The sequence below is a fragment of the Chelonoidis abingdonii genome, chromosome 9, assembly GCF_003597395.2.
Source record: "Chelonoidis abingdonii isolate Lonesome George chromosome 9, CheloAbing_2.0, whole genome shotgun sequence".
Lineage (NCBI taxonomy): Eukaryota > Metazoa > Chordata > Testudines > Testudinidae > Chelonoidis > Chelonoidis abingdonii.
Window position 1 is genome coordinate 77,992,165 of NC_133777.1, and position 25,592 is coordinate 78,017,756.

At 44.5% G+C, this 25,592-nt stretch overlaps 1 protein-coding gene across 1 annotated transcript in view; it reads right to left on the reverse strand.

The window, feature by feature from the left end:
• Positions 1–25,592, reverse strand: part of ADAMTS17 (ADAM metallopeptidase with thrombospondin type 1 motif 17) — a 281,647-nt gene that overhangs the window by 108,584 nt on the left and 147,471 nt on the right. The window contains exons 10-13 of the mRNA XM_075069708.1: positions 19,726–19,827; positions 16,780–16,925; positions 8,769–8,935; positions 1,209–1,336 (exon numbers count right to left, since the gene is read on the reverse strand). Coding sequence (XP_074925809.1) covers positions 1,209–1,336; positions 8,769–8,935; positions 16,780–16,925; positions 19,726–19,827 — 543 coding nt within the window. The remainder of the gene's footprint in view (positions 1–1,208; positions 1,337–8,768; positions 8,936–16,779; positions 16,926–19,725; positions 19,828–25,592) is intronic.

Here is a 25,592-nt window from a genome sequence, read left to right on the forward strand (position 1 = left end):
CTTCCAATGAGCAGCCAAAACGCAGGAGTTAAACACACCAGATGACCTACTACCTGTCCCTTCAAACCCAACCAATCTGATGACTAGACGGGATGGGATCACATCCTAAAGCATCTCCAGCTGTTCAGTGACATGGTCTTATCTCTCAGGAATTTATCATACCTCTTTAAAAAAACCACGACTAGGAAACTCTTGCAGTTGCTTTTGTGAAACAGAACTACATATGGTAACTCCTCACTTAACGTTGTAGTTATGTTCCTGAAAAATGTGACAAAGTGAAACGATGTTAAGCGAATCCAATTTCCCCATAAGAATTAATGTAAATGGGGGGGGGGGTTAGGTTCCAGGGAAATTTTATTTTGCCAGACAAAAGGCATTATATACATTTAAAAAAGCAATTTAATACAGACACAGCCCACTGGCACTGGAGATGAGGCAGGCAAGGAGGCTGAAGATGCTGCAGGCTAGGAGAAGCACGTTGCGCAGCAGTGGCAGCTTCCTCTACTCTGCAAGCACCAGGAGCAGGGGACTCAATCTTTGGCCCATCCACTCCACCCCTTCCCCCAAGCCCCCACCCTTGACCCGCCTCTTCTCCCCCCCCCAACCTCCTCTTCCCTTTTACTGTGCATGCTGCATCCTTGCTCCTCCTTCCTGCCTGGGATAATCAGCTGGCTTGCGGCATTTAGGAGGCAGGAGGGAAGGTGGAGGAGCAAAGACTTGGCGCACAGGCTCTCCCTCCCTCCCCCCCCACCTCCTGCCTGGGGCAATCAGCCGGTTTGTGGTGTTCAGAAGGGAGGGGGAGCCTGCACGCCAAATCCTGCTCCTCTCCACTCCCTCCTAAACGCCACAAGCCAGCTGATTGCCGCAGGCAGGGGGCGGGGGGAGGAGGGTGAAGGCGCTGATCCGCGGGGTCTGCTGGCGGGCGGGAGACGCTGGGGAGTGGGGCGTAGGGAGGCTGCCTGCTGTGGAGAAAGCAGGCAGCAAAAGAAGTAAGAGTGAAACATCGTACAACTTTAAATAAGCATGTTCCCTAATTGCTCAGCAACGTAACAACGAAACAATGTTAACAGGGACAACTTTAAGTTATTTCAGAGGCAGACTAAGAGCCATCCTCCGTGATGCTGCCTGATCATAAACAACCGACACAGCTCACAGCAGCCCAGGACAATAGACCTACTTGGAAAATAAACAATAGAAAGTTACTCCACCTGGCACTTGCCATGTACGCAGAGGTCAGTCTCATAAGGCCCACACGGAGTACCATCAAGAACCCTGTCTGCCACCAGCACAGGAGACTCCTTCCCCAGAGGAGAGCAGAAGAGTTCACATGGCTTATCTGAAAAAATACACAAGACGGGCAACTTCATTCAGGAGCAACAGCAGCATTTAGACAGAGCCCCAGAATATCTGATGGAACAAGATGCATGAATATAGTAAGTATGTAACATGGACTCTGTACAATTACACAGACAAGTACATATTTATCGATAACTCTAAGTGGGCTCGGATTCTAACAGTCTCAGCTTTCAGGAGGCTTGGGTCATTGTTTCCATTCAAGCCCATCATTCTACCTCTCCAAGATGCACTGTTTATCTGAAGATGCAGAAAGGGTTAAAAGGCGAGAGGTATGGGAGACTTGAATCATTGGCAATACTTGTCATTTTAGATCTGAATGAGTAATTTACTTTACGAATTTTACCTTCTCTTTCTGTCAACTGGGCTTATATCTTTCCCTGCATCACTCCAATGCACAATCCTTGGTCTCTAGAATGGGCACAAGCAGCTCACTGTGAACATTTCATTTACAAAATTCAAGCTGTGCAAGCCAGTTCTAAATGGACACATCAATCGTGTGATTTGTTTGTGTTTCTTGACTGAGCGTAACTCTTGAAACCAGGCGTCCAGTGAGCACATTTGTGTTCAGAAATTTAAAACTCATTTCTCACAAATATTTGCTAAAATTTGCTTTGCTGCCAGCAAACTAGCTTGCTAGAAAGTAAACATATATTGTTGGAAAAAGATGTGCCTCATTTGCCCATTCTAGCAATAATATATTATATTGTATGTTTAGACATTTACTTTGGAGGGAACTGGGGGGTAAATGTTTAGACATTTACCGGGCAGGATAGCTCAGTGGTTTGAGCAAAATCCAGTGCTGTGAGTTCAGTCCTTGAGGGGGCCGCTTAGGAATCTGGGGCAAAATCAGTACTTGGTCCTGCTAGTGAAGGCAGGGGGCTGGACTCAATGACCTTTCAGGGTCTCTTCCAGTTCTATGAGATAGGATATATCCATATATTTTTTTTATTACTATAACTAGCGGAATAAGGGACTAAAAGGCTCAAACTATATAATTAACAGCAGGTGCCAGGGTTCTCGTGTGTATATATTTGCAGAGTGAGATGTTTTGATTTCCAGCACACTCCTGCTCTCTCCTGCACACAGACTGTACCGAAGGGTGTGTCTATACTGCAACCACTTGGTGTGACTGCAGCTCGAGCTGACATACGCGAGCTAGGTTTAATCTAGTTAGTTCGGATCCTGGAATAAGGAAGCTGCAGGGTGAGCTTCAGAGCAGGCTACGCTTCCAGGTAATTATCTAGGGTTCTAGGTGGATTTGTACAGTCAGTACTGAAGCCTGTGCTGCCACAGTTTCACTGTTCTGGGACCCGAGCTAGCCTGGGGACATCAATTCAGGCCGCAAACACAGCCTATGACTGCCGCACGGACATACCCAGAGAAAGAACTTACTGCTGCATCCTCCCCAGAGCTTGCTAGTGTTCAATTTACGAGACGGGAGGCCAGGTTTTTGATACACTAAGGCAATTTGTACAGGTCCCTTCCTGCTCTAAATTCCCTTTGAATCACGAACTTGCCTCTCTGCAGCCCATCTCTCTAGTATGTCTGAGCAGAGTTCTAATACAACAGAGAATCAGGGCTGGCCAGAGGTTGGTTGGGGTCTGTCTCCATTCAAAGGCTCAAGAAACCTTCACTGTGTGGAAGCTTGGAACCAGAGGAGAAGACATGGGAGAACGTAGTTTGGAGTTTTTTATATGTTTAAACCAGACCTGTCAGCACTTCAAGAATGCCAAGCCAACCTGCGCCCTGCCCACCTGTCTTGCTTTAGGGAGGCATCATAGGTGCATCCTATCAGTGCTCACAGTCGTTGTTCCCCCCTACCCCATCAAATCAAAGCAATTTCTCACTAGCTGGATTTTGATATCATTTTCTGTGAAAGCTGCACAAGGACTGGCTTGCATAGGGGAGTGTCAGTCTGGCTGTTTCTGGACAGCCTCTATTCCTGCAGCTGTGAACAACTCCGAGTGCCTGCTTTACCCGTGTGGCAGGAGATATTTCTAATTCACAGCCTTAGCTCCAATGAGCCGTCCTGTCCATTGTGTACCAAGGTATGACAGTGTCCATTAGGAACCGTACGGCAGGCAGGGGAGCTGAGCATATACTCCCCTGCACCTTAGTACAGCAGAAGCAACCCTGCTCAAGTCAGTGGAGAGCTTGTGCTTTTTTAGCTCCTCCCTCCTTAATTTTCCATCAGGCCCAAGAATGGCAATATCCCTCCCCTCTTGCTGAAGGCAGCTCCCTCGGGTGTTTGCCAACACCTCTGGGAGTGCAGGCTGGAGAGGGGCTCTCAAATGCAGGGGGTTCATCCACTCTTTTTCAGAAGGGGTGTCCAAAGCACCCACAGCCCCTGCTGGTCCAGAGAAGTGCCCTAGCTGATTTCTGGCTGCTCCTAAAGCCAGACTGATGTGGCACTTGCAGCAACAAGACAAGAGGAGAATAAAAAATGTTTGCGCAGCATGTGACCTAAATGGGTCAAGTATCCTGAATATTATTCTGCAAATGCTCCCTAATAGAAGTCTGTGTCCTCTTGGGGAGAGCTGGGGTGCTGACTCCAGCAATGGAAACAGAATCGCTGCAAAGCGACGGCAGCCCTTTAAAAAAAAACAAAAACCAGAGCACTCCCTTCCTATAAGTGTGTGATGAGAGCCAAGGATGGCAATGGCACCATTACGAGGGGGCAGTTATGACGGATTTCAGTGAAGTCGGCAGCCAAAGCACAGGGACCGTACATCTTAGAAGTAGCCTTCACAACGGAGCCTTTTTATTCAGGAACCTTTGTGAAGTGCCGAGTTGCAATTTCATAGGCTGCAATTACTGCCGGCATCTGTTATTTTGCTTCCTTGAAAAGAGCTTGTGAAATGTTCAGAACGGTTTATGGATGATGGCTGCTGCCGCTGAAGGAAAAACAGAGTTTTTTTTGACTATATATTATATATTTATTCAAAAAAAAATCTAACAGTGCAAATAGCTCAAGAGTTCTTCTGTTATTGCGTTACCCCCAGTCAAATGGGAGACAGGCTGCCCTGTAAATGAGAGAGCTTCACCCAGGGTTCTGCAGGAAGTCATGTTAGTGACTCAATCGGTGACATTTTTCCCTATGCATCAGCATTCAAACTGTTCTCCAGCACAGCATCTAGGGTGCACCTGTGTGAGCCCAGCATGGCATCTGGGTTGCACCAGGGTTCGAGGGTGCCGTCTGTTACAGGAAACATAAATCCGAGGATGTGACGGTAACAGCAACCGTTAGTCAGTGGATACTGGCACCCATGTCAGCCAACTGAGGCCAGGAACTAAAGTTCAGTCTCCCCGTAGTGCTCCTGTGTGTCACACCCAGGATCACCAAAGACCTGGGCTCAATCGAGAACACACCGCTCTTTCCACACAGATTTGCTATTTTCCTTCACTTTCTGTCCTACGGTGCTTTGTAGTGTTACTGTGCCTGAAGAAAACAGGTGCCAGGTTCCACTCTAGAGTTGGTTCCCTTCACTGAGGGTAAAAACAGTTCCTGTATATACGGCTTGGAAAGCCATTTGGATCCTGTCCAGATGAACGTAACTGAGGTTTTCACTGCTTCTGCACAACAGCCCTGTATCTCTGGGGCTCTATCAGCTTCTTCTTTAAACTACAGATTATAAAGAACTTTGCGCCAAGTTCATTTCTGCTCTAACTTCATTGAAAGCAACAGAGTTACATTACAGACCACTTTGACCCGGTGCATTAAGCACCGAGTGAGTAAAAAAGGCAAGGAATCCTGTGATTTGTACGTAGCATTGGGTGCGGAGCTTCCTCAGTGAAGAAGTAGAGTGAGTAACCACATGTGATGTCAGCACATTAATGCACCTTAAGTGCTAAGACCAATTCTCAGAGAAAACTTTCCGTCAGCCTGCAATGCTCACAAGAATGGGAGATTCACAGACGAGGCATTTGCAGAGAGACCATGCCAAGAGCAGAAGGGTTTGGACTGCATAATGCAGAGCAGCTGATGGGAATTGGACTATTCTGGATGGAAGAGGGAAATGGAAGTGGTGGGTGGCCAAGAAGGGCGGTAAACCGCACGGTGAAATTGTTAAGCAGGTTCTTGCTTCTGCAAGAGACTAAAAGAGACAAGTTGTACATGTGTATCGTGCAAAAAGACGCGAAGAGCCAAGGCTGCTGGAGCAACACTTTTAGCAATGCGGAGGTGGGAGGAGAGAACTGAGCTAAGGAAGAGGTAGGGAGTCCTGGTAGGGTGATAGTAAATAATAATGGGCACCTGTCAATCAGCCTCCTGGGTGCCAAAATAATAATCATCAGGGCGGCCAAGGTCCTGGAGGGAACTGGGGATGAGGCAATAGTCTAGTGGCGCTCCGAGAGGCACTGCAAACCAAACTACGAGAGGAAGTCACATGAAGAAAGGCACTTCTGTGGCTGAGTTCTTAAAAAGACTAATATCTGAACTAGGTCTAAGGCAAAAAGGTTCAAAACTGGATGACTGTCTGAAAAATTGGTGTATACACACGAATTGCTAGCTTTAGTGGTACTGAAGTGCAGGTTGTGTATTTGCTAGTTTTTAGGAACAAATGAGGCCTATAAAAGTGGGATGGGCTCCATCTGCACAGACAGGGCACACACACTAGTAATGGGGAGTTCTGTTTGTGGGAGCGGTGGAGATTAAACTAGCAGACAAGGGAGGAGGAGACATCGAGGAGCCATACTGCAGCCAGCAAAAAGAAAGAAAGCTAAAATAAACAGAGAGGTGGGCAAGGCAGAGAGAGAGAGACAGTCTAAACCTGCACCGGGAGGACTCGGGAACAGGAACTGAATACCTGGAGGGCGAACAGCTTTCAGCCAGCAGTAACAAACCAAAGCAGAATTCCTAGGGGACCCTGAGTTAACAAGTCCAGGTGGAAAGAGATGTTTCTCTGAAACTTTTACGTAGTGACAGAGAGTGACATCTGGGAATTTTTATCCAGCCCCGAGCAATGGAAAACATTATAGAAATGGGGAAGATACTAAACAGCAGAGAGAGAGAGGAATGAATGGGGACTGGAACAGGTCCTACTTGTTTAGGAATGGTCTTAGCCTCCAATGCAGGAGCAACTGAAGGAAAGAAACAGACAGATACTACAGGCCTGATCCAAGGCCCTCTAGAGAATCGAAGTGATTTTAATGGGCACTGGATTGGGACCTACAGAAATTAAGGTGAGAGAGTCAGTAATAAACAATAACTCTCAAGGGCAGGACCAGGAGGGCCAGGATAGGGCTAGGAGATGCACAAAGGTTAGACAAAGTCATTATAAGAGAAACTACTGAAGAGAATCATTTCATACTCAAAGAAGCGTGGATGAGCTTCAAGAAGAATTCTTCCATAACCCCTGACCTGAAAAGTCCCTAAGTAGGGCCCGATTCTGCAACGTCCTGGGTGCTATTCAGGAGGATCTGCGCCTCCTGCAAGATCAGGAATCCAACTAGTCAGGACAGCTTTGGAAGCCCTGGAACAGCATCTGCCATTCCCCTACTGATTAGAGGGTTTGCAATCCCCTATCATCTCTGGCCTCTTTAGGTGGTTGCTTGATAGCTGGGCTGGGCAATCAAAGGTCTCATTTTCAAATGGTGATACCCAAAAGTACCTGCCCCCCACCCCATCACCGGTATCTTCCTTGCCTTCTTTTGTGAGAAGAGGGGACTTGCAATATGTTTCTGATGCACAACAATGTTAAGATACTTAAGCAGCTTTCAACTAGAAAAGGGTTTTAAAAATCAATTAACAAATGGCGAGGTCCAGATGAGACCTTCAAAAACATCAAGTGGATGTAGGTGCCCAAATCCCATGGAATTTCAATAATTTTTGGGCATCTACCTCAGTTAGAGTCACTGGAAAACTCCCACTTAATTGTGTAATCATTTTCAAACAAAGCCCATTGGGGCTAGGTGTGAGCATCTCTTACTTATGCAAAAGAAATAAAGCACAGATATTTTATATTATTCACTATGGCCCAAACTAAGTCCTGGCATAAATGTTTGCAATTCCTTTGGAACTGCTGACACCAGAGCTGACTGTGGTCCACAGTGAATAATACAGCACATTTCTGCAGACTTTTTTTGCATAAACAACATTATGTGCTGGGATAACATGAAGGAAGTTAGCTGTTGTTGGCTTTGATGAGAAATGAGCCAAGACTGAAATATGTGAGCTGATGTCCAGCGTTAACCTTTTCTACCCACTGCAGTTCTCTCAGTTGTGCTGTGGGGCAGGCCTGGCTTTCAGCTGAGGGACTGCTATCGTACAAAGAGCTCAGCAGCATTGCTTTCCGGGCAAGCCAGGCCAAATTTTGCACAAACATCCCTTTTCCTGGTGGCACGGCAAGCAGTCCTGGGGGTCTCTAAGCACTGGAGCTGGAGCACTGTGCAACAGACCTGATTTGTTGGGTGTTAACATCTGAAGGGGACAGAAGCTGCCAGATGTGTAAGGGTACACAGCAGCTGAAGGTGTAATTTGCAGGTTGGATAGATATATGCACGCTAGCTTTGATCAAACTAGTGCACAATAATAACAGCGTGGCTGCGGCACAGGCTAGGCACCCAAGTACATACCCTGGATCTCAGATGGGATTGTACTCAGGTGGCTACCTGAGGCTACCACTGCTCTTTTCAGCACACTAACTCGGTCAAAACTAGTGCATCTATGTCTATGCGGGCTGGAAATAAGGAGCTGCAGTACAGACATACATTCAGTGCTGATCAAAAGCCCTGCTCTGCGCCATTTCAGTACAACCATGAGAGGATCAGCCCACATGAATGTGGCCATGTACATTTATCAGCAGATGGTGACAACAGGGGCCTGTTTCTCTGGAAACCAGCTTAGTGAATCTCACCTTTCATAGAACCTACTCATTTCAGAATGACTTTCCAAGTCCGCCCAAGCAAGTATCAAGACTTTGCCAAGGAAAATTGTTTCAGAATAATGACAAAATTTAAATACAAGAAGATGTACAAATGTGTTGAAGTGGGCAAGGAATCATGCAAGTAAGGTCCTAAGATGAATCCTCCTTCTTGCTTTCAGTTACAGATTTTGCTTCTATTTCCTCATGTTAAAAATGATCAGAAAGCTCCAATTCCCATGGTACCTGCCTGTTCAGATGGGGACATTTTAATTAGTTCCATAACCTCTCCTAGTCTCTCAAGTGCTGTGGTTACATCCCAAGGCTGCCTGTAGAAATGGCCCGCCCAACAGATCTTGTTGAGAGGCTAAAAACAAGGGAGACGAGGTGGTCATGAGAATCAGGAATTCCCTTTAACTGCCCTCCAGATCTACCCTCTGGGGATTACTCCACAGTGGTCTCTGCTGACAAATGGGGGCTCCATCGAGATGAGCTGAAAAACCACGGGAAAAAAAAGTGGTGAGGAACTATATAGAAAGTTGGTGAATTTACCATCAATGATGACAGCTGTCAAGAGGCTTTTCTTCTTGTTGGTATATCTGTCATGAGACTGGCATTGCTGGTCCCTGAAGCTAGGCGCTCCTTTAGGGCAGGGTAAATTTTCACAAACTGTGTGTTCCACACTGGCTCCCTGGCAGTTCTTGCCTCCTGGCCCAGGGCTATAATGGGGAAGACAGACAGTTATCAAGTGGGAGAGGCACAGGTATTTACAGGTACATTGTTGCTTATCTTTCTCTGTCCAAGGCAACTAACCTAAGCTAATAGATTGCGCCATTCCCCTCAGAGATCCCAATTGCACACGTACTTACTGTCAGCCAAATTCTGCCCTTGGATATTCAAGTAGCTCCCACTGAAGGCAACACAAGCTCTGAGAGCACATCTGAAGATAGAATTCAGCTCTATGTTGCACATCTAACTGACTCATCAGAAACAGAAAAAAAAAGATTAAAGCCAGGTCTTTGGAGATATGTGCTCTGTAGGTATAAATATAATGCTCTCCATGCTGCGCGTATTTTGGATGAGATGTAAAACCAAGATGTTAGTTGACTGTGGTCATTAATAGTTCACATATAAGCTGGTGGGGGAAACGATCAGCCCGGGACTCAGTGTGATGCTTCACAGGGGTAGCCACAATTGTGAGGCACCTCTCTGCCACCTGCCCTTCACAAATAAACCATCTTAGAAACACAAAGGAGGATTTGTTATAATAGCCCATGTTATAATACAGACATTTATCATATCCTTTCTGAAGTCTCATTTCTTTCTCTTTTAAGCACTTTCCCCCTTGAGAAACAGGGAATCAAAATATACAGCAAGAACCATATGCACAGTGCTATGCCATGTGATCACGAAGAGACGATACACTGAAATACAACAAATATCTGTATTTTTGCCCCCTACCCCTACACTTCTCAGACAGATTTTTCGCCCATTCTCCCAACAATCTGGAACAAATGTAACAATTTTTATTTCCAGCACAAAAGCAGTCTTTTCTAATGTCCATTTCCTCATTGAAAAAAAATATTACAAGTGAGTCCGCCCTCAGTTCCTTCTCCAACCAAACATCCCCAAAGGCCCGAAAGCAAAAGGATAGGAGGGCAGGTAGTGGAACACCCATAGAGGGACATAGCTTGAAGAACAGCAGTTATTGCACAAAGTGAGCAACCTCTTCTCCTTAGAGTAGTATCCTTATGGGTGCGCCACTTCTGGTGACTTCCAAGCAGTATTCTCAGATGGAGGAGGGAGCTGCACAACAAAGTCCAGAAATGAAGATAGTACTGCAGAACCAAGTGCAATCTCAGCTCTGACAGCCTGGATTAAGGCGTAATGTTTCGAAAAGGAATGTACCGAAGCCCTTGGAGCGGCCTTGCATATTTCAGATATTGGTATAATCTTCTGTAATGTTATATATCGGCTTAGTCAATTATTTTTTTTCAAGATCCAAATTTCTTGGTCAAGGTATAGTCAAGATCCAAACACCAGAGAAAATAATAAAACACACCCAACAATAATAAGTAAATAAAAAGATTTTTGGGTTCTATTCAAAAGCATCTGGCGGTCTGCCATAGATGTTGCTGCGATCTAGTTGAATGTGTTATCCACCCTTTGGAGCAGATGAATGCTTGCGGCATCATAACAAGTGATAATACATCCTGATATCCCCTGGATAGTCTCTCAGTAGAGATCAAGGACCCCTGTGGATCTTTCCACAAAGGAAACGAAGCACTAAGATGACTTCCTAAACTGTTTGGTTTTATCTAAGTAGGAGGCCAATTCTCTTCTAACATCCAGGGTACGTAAATAGGATTCCTGTAGAGAACGATGTGGCTTTGCAACAAACACTGATGAATGGATTCATTAAGGTGGAACTCTGATAAAACCTTAGGTAAGAATTTAGGGTGGGGATGAAAAAACACCATAAAGTGGGGCAGAATCTGCGACCAAGGCTCCAATCTCTCCCCAGTGCCACAGACTGATGTGATGGCGACTAGAAGAGCCATCATTATGGATAAATGCAACAGAAAACAGGCTGCCCTTGGTTCGAATTGAGGCATCATAAGGAAGAGTATCAGGCTGAAGTTGCACTTCAGGGCAGGGTTTCTCATCTGTGGACAGAGAATCCCCAAACACTTAATAAACAAGGACAATACCAAATAAGCAAATATGGAGAATACTTCTGCTGGAGATGAAAGGCTGATATTGTGGCCAAATGGACCTTAATCAAACTAACGGATAACCCTACAGGTAATCCAGGATGATTGAGAGTGGCCCCGGATCAAGCAACAGGCAGTGACAACAACACCAATGGAAGAATCTCTTCCATTTCTGCAGGTAAGTAGTAGCAGATTGATCTCTTCCTACTATTCAATAACACCTGTCGTACTTCCAAAGAGCAGGAGGAATGTAACCCCATGAACCATCTAGGAGCTATGCCCTGAGGTGGAAAACTGCTAGGCTGGGATGAAGCACCCCCTCAGCATCCTGTGACAGGAGATGAGGAATGGTCAGGAGCTCAAACAAGAGTTGGACAACTAGGTGAAGCAGGTAAGGATACCAAACTTGTCTCGGCCAGGTCAGCACTACAAGGATAATTCTGACTCCGTCCCGTCTGATCGTGTTAATCTCCCTTAGCATCAGTGGTGTTGGATAAACACATAGAACAGACCCTTCTTCCAAGATAGAAGGAAGGTGTCTCTTAAGGAGTAGTGGCCCAGACTTGCTCTTGAACCAAAGAGGGGACACTTCCTATTCCTGAGATAGCAAAGACATCCACCTAGGGCAGCCAGCATTTTAGGAATATGCTGTGGAGAACTTTGGTGTCTGCTCCCATTCATAATCCTGGGAGAAGCGTCTGCTGAGGACATTGGCTGTGCTGTTCTGTATGCCTGGAAGGTAGACCGCTGAAATTTGGATCTGATGAGCTATTTCATAGTTTCATGGCTTTGGAGCACAGGGCAGGGGATCCTGCTCCTCTCTGCTTGCTGATATAGAACATGGAGACTATGTTGTCTATCATGACCCTGATTGATTTGCCACTGATGAGGGGTAGGAAAAGAAGGCAAGCATTCCTGACAGTGGTCTTATAAACTCTTGAAAAACAAACACTTATCTCCCCAGTGATATTGTAGGTTCTGTCACCAGAGCAACGACCTTAACTAGCATCTGCTTGCTGGGGACCCTTTTGGTCTCCCACAGACATGTGAGAGGGAGCAGATGCACTGGGACTGACTCAGAATTGTTCTGGGAAGATTTGTGTCTGGAGCTTTAAACTCCTTAAACATATACTGGGTGCTGCAGACACTCAGCCCTGGTGACTAGAAACACGAAATGTTTCTTACTACAGGAATCTCACCTTCACATATTAACTTGGTTTCAGCAAATTCTATTCCGTAAAGTAACAGAGAAAAAGTTGGGGCTGGGGGGTGAAAGAGAAAGAGAAAGAAAGAAGTATGTGTGTGTGTGTATGTATGTGATAGAACTTATAGCAGTAATAAGCCAGACACAGCAGGACATGTATTTACTGTACTCTTATCACCAATGGTTCCGGCTTTAATCTTAAGATTTCATTAACACGAGACACTTTTTTATGAATTCACTGCTAGGAATTTAAAGACATCAGCCCTTATTATGGGTATTATAATATACACCTCTACCCCAATATAACATGAATTCGGATATAACGTGGTAAAGCATTGCTCCGGGGGCGAGGGGGAAGGAGGGCAGGGCTGCGCACTCCAGCGAATCAAAGCAAGTTTGATATAACGTGGTTTCACCTATAATGTAGTAAGATTTTTGTTGGGGGGGGTGCTCCTGAGGACAGCGTTATGTCAGGATAGAGGTGTAGTAAGGGCTAGATCCACTAAAGTACTGAGCATCTCCTAGGCTTCCCTAAATCCAAACGAAGCTAGTGGGAGTAGAGGAAGGTTAGCACCTTGCAGAATCAGGGACTAAGACAAGCATGGCTGAATGCAACTGGCAACATGGGCCTGCCTCTCTAATTATGGAATAAAATGAATGTGCCTCCCACAATGGAGTGGCTCCTGTATCAACAGGTGTCTCCAAGGCATGCATCAGGGGAGGAAAGCATGGCTGAGAACTTTGGTTTTGGACAAATATTAAATATATTTTTATTGTCTATGTAATGTACAGTTTATAACATATGCAAATCTCTCTCTCTCCCCACACAAGCACATATAGTGATTGTGCCAATATCACACCATACGTGTGTGCAGATATACACATATATATCTGTGTATGTACACGCACTCATATTTATACACGAGGCCCCATCACCTTTTAAAAAATTAGAGAGTTAGAAATATCCAACTGAACTTTGCTCAGGGCCTGATCTTGCATACAACACGTACAATTATATCCTACACACAAAACGTACATACACACACATATTTCAAAGACTGCTTTTTAATATAGACTCTCTGCAATAGGACTTATCTGTAACATTACAGTGATGCCAGGTTAGAGCCACAAATCAACTTTGACAATGAAACTTGGATCTGGATCCAAATTTTGTCAGTTCAGCCCATCTCTAATAAAACTCTTTGGCATTTTAGTCTGGGTTCACAACATTCTCAGGTCATTACGAGACATCAGTAGGCTAAGAAAGGTGAAATTCGAAGCACAATGGAGCTTGTAAAGATGTTTTGAAAGAATATTACTATATTAACACTTGTCGCTGAGAACACAAAGGTTGCCTACAGTCTGATTTAATCTAGGCTGATCTACCAGTACACAGAACTAATGTGTCTTACCTACATGCTGTCGGTAAATCAAACTAAATGCAGATTCTGCAATGAAAATCCAACTTGTATCTGTTAAACACAATGTGTTTGGTTTAATAACCTGGAACTACTTCCTACCTGATCTGGTTCCAAAAAAAATATCTATCCAGGGAGCTCACATTCCACAGTAATGGGACTAAATAGAACCCACGTTTGTTTATGCGCTGAGGTTTGTTTGTTCCTGTTGGGGCAGGAAATACAGTACCCAGGTATAGATAATCCAGGAACTCATGTCCTTTATTTATAACTGGATTATGCTCTGATTCTAAAAGTACAACTCCATTGGCATATGGACATATGACACTGGGAGTTTTCACTGCTGAACATAAAAAAAAAAAAGAAACTACCCAGCGATGATCATACAGGCGTACCCCTTCCTGCTTCTCTGCAAATTATTTTCATGTGTTTGCCGAGTGCTTCCCTTTTCCTGCTCATCACAGTTTGTGACACGGTAGCCTTGACATTTCTACCTCGCCAGACAGATTTTGTGCAGCCCTTGTAACTGGCCATGGGAAGTGATGGGCCAGCTGCTCTAGGGGCTGAAGAGGCTCAAGGTGTAATTTAGACAGACTTAGGGGCCCATCACAGTTACAATAGCAGGGCTGCCAGACAGGCTTCAGCATGGCATGCTGTGAACCCATCCTGCTGTGCTCCCAACGCACCTACACCCAGACCTGGGTGGCCAGCCTCATGGCGGTCTTCCATAGTGCCTGAACTGAGAGAATTCTCCCCCAGCTGGAACTGGGGCTTTTAGGCCTTCGTTATGCCACTCCAGCCTTTTAGGGTGGCCTGACTCTAATTCAGCCTTGCTCACCCCCGGCCCACAAGGGCACTCTGAGCTTTGGGCAAGAATGCAACCCAGCAGAGCTCTAAAATTAGTCGGCGCAGTCTGGGTCACTGTGCCCCATCATGCAATCAGTCACAGGTAATTTCTGCAAACACTCACACAACAGGTAGAAGGCAAAAGCCAAATCAAGCAAGTAAAGCAACTGGTTTAAAACATATTGTGTCCCCCATTGGCTCAAATGTCAGCTGGCAAGAACACGAACACACGTGCGCACACACAAGATAAATCTCCTAGCCAATATTTTTGGACAGCAAATAAACCAGCTGCAGAAGACCACAGGATGCAGCCAGGAATATAAAGTGACAGAAGATCACATGTGCATCCCCCACCAAGAATGTATATGAGCAAAAGAATTTTAAAATCAATATGCAATCTTAGAGACTGGAAACCCTGTAATTTAATAAGTGAGACAATGAATGGATTTAGGTTTGATCAGCAGTACGGTTAAGGAGAGTTTCAAGTCAGCTTCAGCTGATAACAAAGAAGCCAGATTGGTCTCTTCTTCAGTAAAAAGGGAGCAGATAAAATCGAGCCTGGACTTTACAGAAATGCAATTGCAACTCAGTATCTTGTCTTGCTCTTCACAATCTCAGGTTTCATTTAAAATAAATAAATAAATAAATCAGTCTCTAGCTGTCCTGGTTGTGAAGATGCCTTCTAAAACAGGAATCGGCAACCTTGGCACAAGGCCTGCCAGGGTAAGCCCCCTGGTGGGTCGGGCTGTTTTACCTGCTGCGTCCGCAGGTTCAGCCAATCGTGGCTCCCACTAGCTGCGGTTTGCCGTTCCAGGCCAATGGGGCAGCAAGAAGTGGCATGGGCTGAAGGATGTATTGGCCGCTGCTTCCCACCACCCCCATTGGCCTGGAGCGGCAAACCGCAGCCTGTGGGAGCCACAATCAGCCGAAATAGCAGACGCGGCAGGTAAACAAACCGGCTCGGCTCGCCAGGGGGCTTACCCTGGAGGGCTGCGTGCCAAAAGTCGCCAATCCCTGCTTTAAAATATGAACAGACTGTAACTGGTGCAGAATTGACTCCGCAGAGTGCTTACAACAATAGCTATGCCCACTGCCCCACTCCTCTCAGTGAGAGGTTATGATTCAGATACCCAGCGACAAACATTTAAATGGCAACACTGTTCATTGTTTCATCCTTCCTACACGTAAGGAGAGGGAGGGTCACAGATCTTCACCACATCCCCTAAATCAGTAGTTTTCAAATTTTTTTTCTGGGACCCAGTTGAAGAAAATTGTTGATGTCCGTGACCCAAAGGAGCTGGGGGTAAGGGGATCAGGATGTGGGAGGGGGCTCAGAGCTGGGGCAGGGGTATGGGGTGCAGGAGGAGGTCAGGGCTCTGGGCTGGGGGTGCAGGTTCTGGGGTGGGGCCAGGCATGAGGGGTTTGGGGTGCAGGAAGGGGTCAGGGCTCTGGGCTGGAAGTGCAAGCTCTGGGGTGGGGTCAGGCATGAGAGGTTTGGGGTGCAGGAAGGGGTTCCAGGTTTGGGGGGCTCAGGACTGGGGCAGGGGATTAAGATCCAGGCATGGACTTACCCCACCTCCCATTGACTGGAGCCAGTGCCGGGCAGAGGCAGTGCATGGAGCCCCGTGGCCCACCTGCCTAGGAGCTGGACCTGCTGCTGGCCGCTTCCAGGGCACAGCAAGGTGTTAGAAAAGGTAGGCACTAGCCTGCTTTAACCAGGCAGCACCGCAGATGGGACATTTAACATTCTAGTCGGCAGTGCTGACCGGAGCAAGGTGACCCAGCGCCTTACATGTCACAATCCAGTACTGGGTTGCAACCCAGGGATTGAAAACACTGCCTTAGATGATGGTTCATTCTGGTGCCACAAGTGACTGGTATTTAGGAGATATCATCACTTACTTATCTTCCTGATTCAAAGAGGTGGCAAGCCCAAGGACCAGCCATGGAGATATTCAAGTCCCACTAAGTGGAGCCAAGCAGCGCATACCATCATATTATGAATCTCTCTCCCTCCCCGAGTCTGACTTCTGCATTCAGAAGTATCACTCTGACCATTTTATAGATGTGAGAACAAACAGTCGCCCCTCGCCTTAGCCCATCTAACCTCCATTCCTCTCCCAGTAGAGACCCTGGTCCATACTTAGCCCTGACCCAGCCTGTGCACTGATCAAGAGGAAATACAGTTTCATCTTCATTCTAATCAGCATCTCATTTCATGTTATACCTGCATTAGACTTGGGACAATAGGATGCCTGAGATGGTCCCCACCACCCTTGTGTTTAGCTCCCCACCTCATACCTGACCCTTTTTTGCCACCCTTGCAGCAACATTTCCCAACATACTGCACAATAAAGCGTCATGAGGACAAGATAACTTACGGGGGATTGTCGCATTTCCGCTGTCTGAATCGGGCACCGGTGCCACATGTCCTGCTGCACATGCTCCATTGACTCCACATGCTCCAGTCTCCATCGACGTGCTCAGGAATGGGAGTTTTACTGACGCATTCCCCAGCTCGGCACCACTGAAACACAATGATGTTAGCACAGCAGAGGCAAAGGCCCCTGATCCTATGGACACTTGTGCACGGAGTTAACAAGACTATTACCAAGCATATAATCATGCACGTGTGCAAGTGTTTGGAGCTCCAGAACTAAGGAAAGCAGGACATGCTTTGGTTATGGCTGGAAAAAAGGAAGTGACGTGTGGAAAACTGAACTTCGTCTTCAACCAATGTAAACCAAAAAGGTTTACACTGACTGCAGGATGGAGCCCCCTGTTGTAACTTGCACAATAACACAGATGATTACCTAAGTAATTCATAGATTAATAGATTCCAAGGCCAGAAGGGACCATTGGATCATTTAGTCTGACCTCCTAAATAACAGGCCATAGAACATTGGTTCTCATCCTATTTGCCATTGTGGGCCACACATGCAGATCCCTACCTGTTATGAGGGCTGCATCCACACATTATATGTGCTACCTGTATGGCCCTGAGGATGTTCCATGGGCTGCAGCTGTGTGCTGATTGGGCTCCAAGTGGCCTACAGATTGAGAACCACTGCCACACAACTTCCCCAAAATAATTCCTAGAGTAGATCTTTTAGAAAAACATCCAATCCTGTTTTGGAAATTGGCAGCAATGGAGAACCCACCATGACCTTTGCTTAATGGTTAATTAGCCTCACCTTATTTTCAGTCTGAATTTGTCTAGCTTCAACTTCCAGCCACTGGATCAGGTTATGCCCTTCTCTGCTAGACTGAAGAGCCCATTATTAAATATTTGTCCTTATAGACTGTAATAAAGTCATTCCCCAACCTTCTCTTTGTTCAGCTAATTAGATAGAGCTGCTTGAGTCTATCAGTTTAAGGCAGGTTTTCTAATCCTTTAATCATTCTTGTAGTTCTTCTCTGAACCCTCTCCAATTTATCAACATCCTTCTTTAATTGTGAACAGCAGAACGGGACACTCTTTCAGCTGCAGTCACACCCATGCCAAAAACAGAGATGAAAGAGCTTCTCTATTCCTATTTGAGATTTTTCTGTTTATGCATCCAAAGGTCTCATTGGGCCCTTTGGCTGCAGCATCACACTGGGTGCTTACACTCAGCTGATTATCCACCACAGCCCCCACATTTTTTTCCAGAGAGTTACCTTTTCCCAGGATACAGTCCCCCATTGTGTAAGCATCAGCTACAATCTGTTCCTACATGAGTACATTTGCACTGAACTGTATTCAAATGCATACTGTTTGCTTGCACCCAATTTACCAAGATATCCAGATCACGCTTAACCATTGATCAGGACCAGTGCTTCCATTTAGGCGACCGAGGCGGTCGCCCAGGGTGCCAGGATTTGGAAGGGCGGCAGACTGCTCCAGTGGACCTCTCACAGGCGTGCCTGCAGAGAGTCCGCTGGTCCCACAGCTCCGGTGGAGCATCCACTGGCACGCCTGCTGCAGGTCCACCGGAGCTGCGGGACCGGTGAGCTGGCCCTGCGCCTAGGGTGCCAAAAACCCTGGCGCCGCTCCTGTCAGTGACTTGTCCTCTTCGTCATTTACCTCTTATTTACCAGTTTTTGTGTCACCTGCACATTATCAGCTGTAAACTTCATTCAGGTACTAGACTTAATCCACACTCTCAGAAGAAAGTGGGTTCAAGAAATTGCATCCAAACACAACACCTTCATTACAATGGTTCCTACTGCACATACATCATTGAAACAGTCTGGGCCTAACTCGGTAACACTCCTATATAACCTTAGTGATTCCAACAGGATTGCATTGGGTTGTAATGAAGGGCTGAACTGGTCCATTTTCTTGATCTACTTGGGATGTAATACAATAAATACTGCTAAGCAACCCACGTAAAGTGTATACAATTAGCTCCAAATGATTCTTAATGTATTCAGCAAAAGCACATGGGCTAAAATTCTTTCCATCTCCTGGACTTAACAGTAAGTACCAAAGAATTTTTAATTAATTTATGTATCTTTCATATGCAACCAGAAAAAAAGATACTTAGTTTCCAGCTTTTGCAACAACTCCCTAAATTAATCTTCCTCATCAGGTGAAATTTCAAGTCTAAAATCTGCTGATAGTTAATGCTCTAGCATGGAAGTCAGGTAGTTGGGTAATGAATGACATGCAACAGACCTGCTAATACAGGTGTTTATTTTATTTTCCAGAAACCATTTTCTCCACCACACTGAACTGTGGAAAGTCCAAATATGCCCTAGCCATCTGGCTAAAGTCTACAGGGCTCACTAAACCTAGCAATATTCCTAGGCAGAAGTCTTAAAGAAAAAAACCTAACTGAATTGGAACTCATTATGAGCTACCTTATGTAACTGCATCATTTTATTGGCATAACTGTTGCCCTTCCTCCTCCTCCCACAAAGTGTCTGTTTAAACCTACTTGCTACATCATGTCTCAAGTTTGTGCTACTCTAACTCACCCTGAAAAGTAACGTTCTCCTCAAAGCGTCCCATTGAAATGAATGGAACTGAAGGGTATCTCACTACACAACGAGTTACAGGTGGCCTTTAGACTGTAAATTCTTCAGGACAGGGACAACCTTTTCTTTTGTATTTATACCTAGCACACTGGGGCCTTGATTTCTGTTGTGCTCTCCAGAGGCTACCGCAATATACAAAGAAAAGAAAAAGAACTTAATGCCATTTAATCCAGCTGTTAACACAGCAGTTTGTACAAATCAATCAGAACAAACTATGGGTTTATGGTAAATATTTCACATCCTGGAAACATCAGTCTGCAAACATCACCATAAAAAGCAAAACAGCTGCAGAGCATTTTGATTACCTTGTCTGCGCCACATTCTGTGCCATCCAGAGGGGGATCCAGCTTGGTTTTACAAGATGTGTCTCCTTCCACCAAGCACCACAGCCCAGCACACATCAAATGCTGCAATCAGAAGGTCAAGAAGTGCGGTTATTGCTTCCGGAGATGTCAGCTATCATTATGGGATACACAGTAAAGCTTAGTCAGTCTCTCTAATGTGAATCCAGCGGCATCTGGTTAGTTTTCGATCTATTATTTTTTAAGGAGAAATTCACGCTAAATGAGGGGGCTGGAAACACGAAAGCAATCAATGGATGCAGATGCATGAGAAAAAGTGCATCATTTAAACACATTTCTTTTCATAGGAATAGATCAGATACAGTAAATGAGGAAGGTACAAGGGATGAACAGACTAGTGCATTGCTCTACCAGTGAGTCACTTCATTGTTTTTAATAACATAAAAATAAATAGCATATGGTCTACATCGGCAATCCCTGCTGCGCTTCTACCTCGCCAAATCAGCTAGCAATTTCCCAAAGGTTTCATGGTATAAGCAAGTCTTGACAGGGGAGCTGAATGAGGACAGAGCTGCAGTCTCATAGTCTAGTTTGGAGAGAGCATTCCATGCAGCATGGGAGAAGGCATGAAGGCCGTTGTGTGAGAAAAGGACAAATGGGCGATGGTTGGCAGGGGCAATGCAATAATATAAAGAAGCAGATAAGCAGGCCCTGATGGTGAGAAGAGGCATCTTGAATGTGATGTGTGGGAGAAGGAGGAACCCAAGAGATGTGAGAGAATCAGCAGAAAAGAGCTAGAGATACATTGCATCTTGACACCAGACCTGAAATGCACTCTGGCTACCATTAACATGACTGCTCTGTCTGATCAACGGACGTTACTGAGATACTGATTTTCACCATGCTTGCATGACCTGTCATGTCAGAAAAGTTTTCTGAATTTGAGGGAAAAAATCCAAGAAAGAAAGGTCTTTAAATCTTTCACATTTCCTGAAATGTCCATCCTGCTCTGCAACCTACGTAAGTGGATGATTTGAATAGAACGTTATGTTTGCAGCAAAAATATAAAAAATTAAAGTAAATAAAAGCTATATTTCTTTCCACTATTGTTCACATTTCACTGTAATGGTAAAAAGATGAGAAGCTTGGCTCTACTGCCAACTGGTCTTGTCAAGATTTATTGCACCTCATTAAATAGTTTGAGTCAACACACTTGAACCTTATGATTCTTCCACAATGTAATATGTGTGCAGACACGTTGGTATGTATCTATCAAATATGCTTACACAGCACCGGGCATAATAAACGGAAGAAAGAAATCCTGCCATAAAGGGAGATGGGGTTGAAAGTACTGAAAAAGTGGTTATCACAGCAGTATTTACATCCTGTTTTAATGTCACATTTTCTTCTTGAATGAGTATTTTGCGTTATTTAAAGAAAAGAACATTTAAGAAAGCTCCAAGCGGAGCTTGGTAACAACTGTCTCTGCCATCAGCAGCATGGAAGCACAGCGCTTGTTAAATAAAAAACAGAGTTTTCATGACATCCATGTCCCCTTGAGCAGGCTCCTGGGAAACAAGAGATGGACTGAAGATTTCTGCTATTTGTACTGAACTATCACTAATTATCACTTTTTCCAAAGTTCTTAAATTTCTTTGCAAACACCAATTAAACTTTAAGACATCTTATACAGTAGCAATATATTAGCAACATTTTATGGCTGGGTACATGAAGGCATGGAAAAGTTACCTCATGGCCAATACACAGCAAGTCAAGAATAGATTGTGGGAACTCCAAATCCCAGTCCCTGTGCAAGACAACCCTTCCTCCCTGTTGGGTTTGCACAGGATTAGAAATCGGGTGGATTAGCTGTCCCATTTCATTGTCAGAAAGTGACACATTCCGCGCTAGCAATGAAACCTTTACACCAACTAATGTATTCTCCTTCACATCTAAGATACTGTATTGAATTAACACATCTTATTGTTTATAAGATGTGTTAATCTGGGTTTTATATGGCACACTAGCAGCTAGAACATTGCTGAGTTATGAAGATTTATAAATCACACTTTACATTAAGGTTTTACTTATCAATGGTTAATAAAGGGCTGATAAACAATTAATAGATGTATAAATATGTTACAGACTTCAGTTACAGACTATTTAAGCACAACAGTAGAAGGTGTTATACATACACTTACAAGCTATGGTTTTAAGCAACCTATTGGCCCACTGGACTTTTATAAACTATGCCAGTTGATTAGTCATTTATTAAAACATCTATTAAGAATTTCTCAACCCTTTCTAAACAGAACCTAACTATAAAGCATGACCAACTTTACGAAGAAGAATTCATTATCCCAACAGGCTCACTGTTCTCCCTGGATGACTATGGGCAGGGATGTTTCCAGAGCAGTATCTGTGACTGTCAGTTCCAAATCATCATAGGGTAAGACTGCTGGCTGAAACGAAGGGCGGGGGCGGAATTTAGGGATGCAGACAGACTGGCATCATTTTGATGTTGGTATGCTTCAGCCCTTCTCCTCCAAGTTGCGTAGCTCACTATACATATGGTACGTCTACATGGCATACTCCTTTCGGCAGTGTGCTCAACCAGCTAGCACAGCAGTGCAGATGGTGAGGCACTGCTTGGGCGAGTAAAGGCATGCCTGAACCCTGTGGGTATGCACCCTATACGGCTCTCTACACATCCAAGCAGGGTCTTGCCTCTTTAGTCTGCTATTTTCAGCTGTGTAGTATCCTGCTGCCCCTCTGCTGCTGGCATCTTTCCCCGCCACAGGGAAAGGCTCTGGCGACAGAGGCAGTGGGAAAAGCCTCCAGCAGCTGCAGCCAGAGCCTTTCCCCGCCACCTCCCCACAGCTAAAGCCTTACACTGACACTCAGAGCAACATGCCGCCATGTCGATGCAGCCCACTTTTCACTGTGGCGCATAGCTACACATACCCTACATGCTGATGCAAGTGGTGTGCAGTGTAGACGTACTCATAGTCTCACTGATTTTTAAGGCCAGAAAGGATCATTAAAAGTGGACCACAAGCTAAATATGAGTCAACAGTGTGATGCTGTTGCAAAAAAAAAAAAAAACAAATGCGATTCTGGGATGCATTAACAGGTGTGTTGTGAGCAAGACACGAGAAGTCATTCTTCCACTCTACTCTGCACTGGTTAGGCCTCAACTGGAGTATTGTGTCCAGTTGTGGGCACCGCATTTCAAGAAAGATGTGGAGAAATTGGAGAGGGTCCAAGGAAGAGCAACGAGAATGATTAAAGGTCTTGAGAACATGACCTATGAAGGAAGGCTGAAAGAATTGGGTTTATTTAGTTTGGAAAAGAGAAGACTGAGAGGGGACATGATAGCAGTTTTCAGGTATCTAAAAGGGTGTCATCAGGAGGAGGGAAAAAACTTGTTCACCTTAGCCTCTAATGATAGAACAAGAAGCAATGGGCTTAAACTGCAGCAAGGGAGATTTAGGTTGGACATTAGGAAAAAGTTCCTAACTGTCAGGGTAGTTAAACACTGGAATAAATTGCCTAGGGAGGTTGTGGAATCTCCATCTCTGGAGATATTTAAGAGTAGGTTAGATAAATGTCTATCAGGGATGGTCTAGACAGTATTTGGTCCTGCCATGAGGGCAGGGGACTGGACTCAATGACCTCTCGAGGTCCCTTCCAGTCCTAGAGTCTATGAATCTATGAATTATGTTCATCTAGAGTTCAAAGCACGGGCCACAGAACTTCATCCAGTGATTCATGTGTCAAGACCATCATTTCTATTGGACTTACGGTGTATCATTTGGAAAGACATCTAATCTTGATTTTAAAGATTTCATGTGATGGACAATTCACCACATCCCTAACTAAACTCTTCCAATGGTTAATTATGCTCAGTATTAAAAAACTGTGCTTTATTTCTAGTCCTGGATTTGCCTAGTTTTATTTCCAGCCACTGGATCACACAGTCTATGTAAATTACACAGGGCTAAATCCTGCCCTTAGACATACAACTGCGCACATGGGCAGGGGAAAGAACAGAAAGTCATAGAAATCTAGCAGCTTTATGTATGAATTGAGTTGCCAGCCAGAATTCATCCAGAGTTCACAAGATGTGGTAGGCAATAAACTCAGCTAACATGTCCAGCTACGTACCATGAGCTGGGGGGATCGTTGGACATAGCTAACCCTAAACAGGTATGTATGTATGGGCAGAATTTGTTTCAATGAAGATACCAAGATACAATTCATGGATAGGATTGGCACAAACACTCACAGTCAGACACATATGCTTACATAGGAAAATACTCTGGGGAAAGAACCTCTATCATCAACATCAACCTTCCTGAAATCTCACAATTAAGGGACAGAAAACAGGATTTGTATAGAAGCCTTATTTTTGACTTCTAATAATAAATGCAAGGTATACCTCAGGAAAGAGCTACAGAAAAACGTGGTAATTACACTGCAGCTGGATCCTATTGCGACACTATTACAGATCTTAAAATCTCCTTAGTGTCATGCCATGCGTCTATGCCATAAAGGCACTCAGACAAAGATTAAACCATCAGCTGTGGTGCTTTATCCTGTTCACTTCAAAAGAGATCATACACCCTCTTCAGCTAAAATATAACAGCAAACAAAAAAACCTCTTCATTAAAAAGTCATTAGCATTCACTGCTGCTGGGGTCTATTAAAATGAGAAATGGCAGTTCTTGACAGAAAGATTGTTTGTATATTTGAATGGCAATTTAGAGCACAGATTGATGTACAACAGGTCATGAAAGTTGCTGTACTACAGTTATATTGTTAATTCAGCATTTGGCACTGGAAAGCAGGCCTGTCCATTATGAACAGTCTCCTCTTTGACTAGCAAACTATTGAAGTGGTTGGGAATTTTCTACACAATGTTTTTTCATTTGAAAATGTCAAATTGTCAAAACCGAAACTGTGCACAGGAAAGGGTAGGTTTCGATCAGTTTCCCAATTCAAAAAATTTGACAAAGTAGTTTTGAAATTGTCAAAACGTTTTCATTTTGAAATTTTACTTTGTTTACGTACAAAAACAAAGTACATTTTTTTACAAGGTTGAAATAAAAATGAAACATTTCAAAGTGATTGAAAGGCAACATTTCAATTGACCCAAACTGGAAAAAAAATGTATTATAAATTCATGAACATTTTTGAGATTTCAACTTTTTTGACTCACTTCAGGATTGGGAAAAAATTAAAAATCTCAAAAACTCAAGTGGGATGAGAAAATCCATAGCATTGTATAGCACTAGAAACTATAGTCAAAGGATGTGCATGTGACACACTGTTGGGAAGCTGAGGAGGTGGTCCAGCCACCAGAAAATTACATTTATTATAGATTGAGGACTCATGATGCCAGGTGCTGTACATACGCTTAGTATGAGACAGCCTCTGTCCTATCTAAACTGACAAAGGGTGGATAAAGGAAGTATTATCCTCACTTTACAGATGGGGAATGAAGGCACAGAGGGATTAAATGACTTGCCAAAGGTGGCAGAGGAGGAAATTGCATCCAGATCTCCCGAGTGCCCAGTTTAGGGTTTTAAGCCATAAAACCATCTTTTCTATGCTAACTCAATTTCAAGGTAAGAATGGAGACAGCTCTCATAAGATCCACAGAGAAGGCTATATGTGGTTCCTCCCTACTCAAACTTGGTTCTCCGTCTCTTTCAGAGTGTGGGCCAATTCTGAAGAGAGAGGTTACCTTGTGTAGATCGCTCTCATTAGTCAGCACAGAATATCAGTGTACTCAGTACCTGCCAGGAAGCACTCAGAACCTCCCAGGATCTGGCCCCTAATGACATGAAGTAACTTCCAAATCTGTG